This window comes from Propithecus coquereli, unplaced genomic scaffold (assembly GCF_000956105.1).
Source record: "Propithecus coquereli isolate 6110/MARCELLA unplaced genomic scaffold, Pcoq_1.0 Scaffold158, whole genome shotgun sequence".
NCBI lineage: Eukaryota > Metazoa > Chordata > Mammalia > Primates > Indriidae > Propithecus > Propithecus coquereli.
Genome location: NW_012140302.1, coordinates 2,482,855 through 2,488,141, shown reverse-complemented (window position 1 = coordinate 2,488,141; position 5,287 = coordinate 2,482,855). Strand labels below are relative to the sequence as shown.

The following is a 5,287-nucleotide window of genomic DNA, read 5'->3' as shown; positions in this document are numbered from 1 at the left end:
CCCTTCTTCCCCTTCTTCCCCTTCTTTCCCTTCTTTCCCTTCTTTCCCTTCTTCCCCTTCTTCCCCTTCTTCCCCTTCTTCCCCTTCTTCCCCTTTCCCTTCTTCCCCTTCTTCCCCTTCTTCCCCTTCCTCCCCTTCTTCCTCTTCTTCCCCTTCCTCCCCTTTCCTTTCTTCCCCTTCTTTCCCCTCTTCCCCTTCTTTCCCCTCTTCCCCTTCTTCCCCTTCCCCCACTTCCCCATCCCCGTCCCCTTCCCCTGTCTTGCTATGTTGCTCAGGCTGGTCTCAAATTCCTGGCCTCAAGTGATCCCCCCACAGCCTTCTAAAGTACTGGGATTGCAGGTATGAGCCCCTGGGCCCGGGCCCCCGTTCAGTTTTAGATAAATTTTAGATGCCTACCTGACACCCAGGTGGAGCTGCCAAGTGAGCAGTTGGCTGTATGAGCTGGAGGTTGGGAGAGTGGAGAGGGCTGCAGATGTCCTTGTGGGCGTTGTTGGCATGCAAATAGCATTGAACACTGGGATTCGGTCGCCCAGGGGTGTGGGGTTTGCTAGAGCTCACAGGCAATTCAAGGATTCTGACAGGTGATTCTGCTCCTGCCTTTTTTACAAATCTCTGGGTCAGTTTACTCTTACCTGCTCCCTGTACCCCTGCCCGTTTCAAGGCTGTCAGTCCCTGAAGGGGGTAAGAAAGTGGCATTTCCATAAGCTCTACTTGGGAGGAGAGAGGCCTGTCCTCTTGCTCTTGTGAGCCATAGTGAGCCCAACGGAGGGAGCCTCTGCACCTTCCAGCAGTGTCCCAGGGCTGGCTTTCTCCTCTGACAGTGTCAGCTCTGTCTGTATTATCTCAGAAAACACTTAAGGCATGGTCGAAGTGAACGTCCAGTCACTTTGAAGACAGGATGTTTACCGTAGAGAAATGACAGAAAGGAGCAGGGGGAAGATGTTACTCAGTCAAGCCAGTAAGAACTTCAGAAAGGTTGGGAGCCACACGTCCACGGTAGGTCTGGTTGTGGGCAGACGTTTGCCGGGGACCTGGTCTGGCATGAGCTAGGCTGGTCTTGGGGTGCTCGCTTTCAATAGAGTCTCCGGAAGGTCCCAAGTGGCTCGAGGTCACCTAGTGGTCCCACTGGGTTGGTGTTGCAGAGGGAAAGCACACAGGCCCCAGATGGAACCGGGGCTTTGGGGAGAGCAGAGCTGACAGGACAGCGAGAGGGCTTGCAGTGGAACCGAGACGTGATGCAGTTTCTTCAGGCTCTCGAAGCCTGAGATCAGTGTCTGTGCCCTAGGCCCCCTGTCCCTCACGGGGGGAACCTGCTGTTCACCTAGTGCCATCTGATCGATCGATCGCAGCGTCCTCTGCTGTGCTGTCTCCACTGCAGCCTCTCCCGGTTGAAGTCAGTGACGGCCGCTTTTACCTCAGGTTGCAGGACAGGAGTCTCTGTGACTTGTTCCCCGATGGAACCCTCGGCCCGTCACCAGGGGGCGCAGCCCGATCAGCTTCTGCTCACTAGACCTGAGCTTCTGGATCAAGTTTTCGGTGTGATTTTCTCCCCCTTTCCCTGCAGCCTCTGTTCATTTGAAAGAACATGGAAAATAGGCCGGGTGCGGTGGCTCACGCCTGTAATCCTAGCACTCTGGGAGGCCGAGGTGGGAGGATTGCTAGAGTTCAGGAGTTCAAGACCAGCCTGAGCAAGAGCGAGACCCCGTCTCCACCAAAAAAAGAAGAAAGGAAATAAAAACCAGCCAGGCGTTGTGGCGCGTGCCTGTAGTCCCAGCTACCTGGCAGGCCGAGGCAGGAGGATCGCATGAGCCCAGGAGTTGGAGGTTGCTGTGAGCCACAGTGACGCCACTGCACCCTACCCAGGGCAGCAGAGTGAGACTCTGTCTCAAGACAAACAAGGCAACTGAGCACTCCTCCTTATGACTCTCCACCCCTTAAAAAAAATTAAAGAACATGGAAAATAGAGGAGAGTATAAATAAGGGAAGAAGAATGAATCACCTGTATTCCCAGAACAGTTTTTAAAATTTTAGCATGTTACCTTTTTTCTGTCTAAACACAGTTGTGATTTTTTAAAAATTTTAATTGAGATTATATTGAATATATGTGAACTTATAACCTTTTCTCTAAAAATCACAGTTTCCTCAAAAAAGCAAACAGTAAAAAACCTGATTGACAGGGCGCAGACAGGCGTTCTCAATGACGTGCATGTGCTGAGACCTGCAGGCTCTGCTTTCCCTCGCAGGGAACCCTCAGGGCTCAAGAGGTTTCTGGCCTGTGCTGGGATATGATCATTGGTAGCAAGTTGCAAGTACCAGAAATTTGAGAGTTTGGGGGAAATCCGATTTTTGCTAGCTTTGGTCCGGGAGATACCCTATGCGAATATTTGTCCCGGCCTGTGTCTCTCGGCCCCGCAAGGCATCTAGAGTCCTTCCCTTTTTCTTTCTCTCCCCACCAGGCTGGGCTTCTCCCTGAAGTGTCTAAATTTTAGCCCCCAACTACCTGCCCCTCCCGGGCCCCTGCTCTTTCTAACTCACATCCCTGCCTTCAGGAGATTCAAGACTGTTGTGTGCCCCCTGCGTCAAGGATGTTAGTTTCGCCTTCCCCTTATAGCCAGCCCCTGCCTGGGCCTTATTTTGTCTGGGGCAGAGACGGGAACATTGGAAGGAATTTCCCAATGAAAGGGATGCTAATAGCAGTTCTAACTATGGGCACGATTTCTTTCCTTATGCCATTGGTGTTGTGCTTTATTTTGGCTTTTGCTCAAAGGACGACTCCGGAGCCGAGAAGGAGAACACTTCTGTCCTGCAGCAGAACCCCTCCTTGTCGGGAAGCCGGAATGGGGAGGAGAACATCATTGATAACCCCTATCTGCGACCTGTGAAGAAGCCCAAGATCCGCAGGAAGAAGTGAGTTGGAGGCTGAGGTCCAGAGTCTCGTCTGGCCTACCGAGGTGGTCTCTGCTCCCTGGTGGGAAAGAGGGGCTCGCCGGTGGGCTTGAGCCTGGGGCAGACTGCTGTGGTGAGAGGAAATATTTTCCCTTCTCCTCTGCTTAGTCGGCTCCCGTGTGTGCCTCTCGTTCCTTGGTGGTCGAGTGTCCTGCAGCCCAGGCACCAACCCTCAAGCCCTGGAGCTGTCCTCCCCTAGGAGGGCAGACGGGCCCCACCAGGCAAGCTCCATGGTTCCTTTTCTTTCTAGGTCCCTCTCGTGAGCTGAGGAGGAAGCCTGGCTCGTCCACGGGCCTGGACACCACCCACCTGGGGAGTTAAAGCCACTGGAGGGAAGAAGAGAGAGTGACCTCTTTGTGGCTGAGCCAAGGCTGCGGATGTGATTGGACATGATTTTAGTAGCAAACCTTGTGTTAAGATGACCTGTTTTCACTGGATGTTTGGGTTGAGGAAGATATGGTAATAATGAGGCTTCTTAATCAGCGAGGACGTAGTACTGTGGGCGTAGCAGCACCCGGGGACTTCATTTGCTGTCATAGGACTTGATTGCTTTGAAGCCCAGAAGACCAGGGAACATGGCAGGAAAAAAGGGTTCTTTGCTGCTTTGCTTGCTGTAATACCAAGAAGACTGCTTGCCCAGGGTGTGTTTCAGGATTTCTGGATCCCTTTTGTTGACTCACAGACAGTTTATGGCACTGATTTGTCATGACAGGACCTCATTCTTTCTTCTCTCCTCACTTGGGCTCCAAGTGCCCTGCTGAGCTGACGGAAAGCGACTTTGCGCTCCCTCGACACGTTGGCAACAGGAGGCCCACACGTCACAGCTGTGTTCTAGGGCTGGCAGGAGTTGCGAGCTCATCACATTCTCACAACGTGGAGGACAATGACATGCCAGAGCGGCCCTGATCCTCTGGTCAGCGTTTGATGTGGGGCAGTGCTCTCTCTCCCCCTCTGTGGTCAGTCATTTATCGTCCCTCTGTGGAGTGTGTGCTTTGGGAACTACCACGTCCTGCCCCTCCTGGGAAAAGAGGTCTTCTCTGACAAGAGCCTGGAGCGTTGACTGTGTTATGCGGTGACTTGATAGAGGAGCCATAAATGTTTAAGTTGTAGGAAAAGGATTTGGTGGGGTGGGAATCTGAGGGCTAGGCTTGGCCTTGTCTTCTGAAAGCTGAGAAATTTCGCTGGTCTGCCGGAAGGCTGGTGTGGACGGAAGGCCACGTTCCCACCTAGCGGTGGAAGCGGGCTGAGAGGAGCCTGCAGTCTAAGCTGAGGTGTTCTCCAGGAAGCAGATCTGAATCTGCTCAACCTCTTTGCCTCTTGGAGAAGGAAGACTTCATACTGGATGTACTCAACAAACCAGAAAAGAAGTTTTTAAGAAAGATGCTGGGCAGGCTGATACCCTTTGATCTCGGAAGGAAGAAAAATGCCCGTAAACACCTGGAAGTTACCACTGGATAAACACGCTGTTTCCTGGGTTAGAACCCTAAGCTCCATATTTAACTAGAGTCATCTCTTAATTGTCTGTTCTCTTGATGAATTTGAAAACTCAAGAAACTTGGGGACTTGCCAGCAGACTCTATGTCCCCCTGGCATCACTGTTCTCTGGGACACTCTGTCCCTTTGCCCTGAAGGAAAGAGCTGTTTTTCTGGGAACTAAAGAGGGGACAAAAATGAGAAAATTGGATTCCCCAAATTAGACTGAGTCTGTGCCAACCCTTCGGAGTTTGTGATTCAGCTCTTGGCAGTTCTTGGCCTGGCGAGTTTAAATACAGTCCCAGGTTCAAGCCATGGCTGAACCCAGTTTGCTGTTCTCATTGCTCTTGCGAGCGGTCATCCCAGTCAGTGTTTCCGCAGGTCCTCGCTCGCTATTATCCCACACCAGCACCTGTTGGAGGCCCTTGTGCTGCAGGATTTGGAAAAGGGTTGCCATTTCTGCTGCTGAGATTTCAGAGGCTGTGCTCCTGCCAGTTGTGGATGGGAGACACTGGGAGAGGGTTAGACAACTTGAAACACTGACCTGCCATTGTTGTGTAAAAACTGCATAATTCTCAATGTGTATTTATAAATTTCTATTTTTTATAGCTTTGGGGGAGTTCTTGGAAAAAGTAGTAGAGACGGATTAAAAATGTGACTTATGAAAAGCTCGTAATAAAAGTTCACAATAAAAACTGCAAATAAATAGAACTATAAGCTTTGAACTTAATTTGTGTTCAAAAGCTCACACTAATTCCTATTATGCTTATTTCCTGGTTCAATCTCAGCATTTCCAGCTGCTCTTGTGTGGCGATTCCATCTTGGGCTCATTTCTGTGTCTTGAAGATCATTTCTATTGCATGAATCT

General features: G+C 51.1%; 1 protein-coding gene across 2 annotated transcripts in view; it reads left to right on the top strand.

Moving 5' to 3' along the window:
• TAF8 (TAF8 RNA polymerase II, TATA box binding protein (TBP)-associated factor, 43kDa) overlaps positions 1-5,081 on the top strand; it is a 21,857-nt gene extending 16,776 nt beyond the window's left edge. The window contains exons 8-9 of one of the 2 annotated variants that reach the window (XM_012640942.1): positions 2,768-2,907; positions 3,197-5,081. In XM_012640942.1, coding sequence (XP_012496396.1) covers positions 2,768-2,907; positions 3,197-3,209 — 153 coding nt within the window. In that variant the 3' untranslated portion in view covers positions 3,210-5,081. Of the gene's footprint in view, positions 1-2,767; positions 2,912-3,196 lie in introns of those variants that run through there. The other variant, XM_012640943.1, reaches the window with a different exon arrangement.
• Positions 5,082-5,287: the final 206 nt, after the last annotated feature.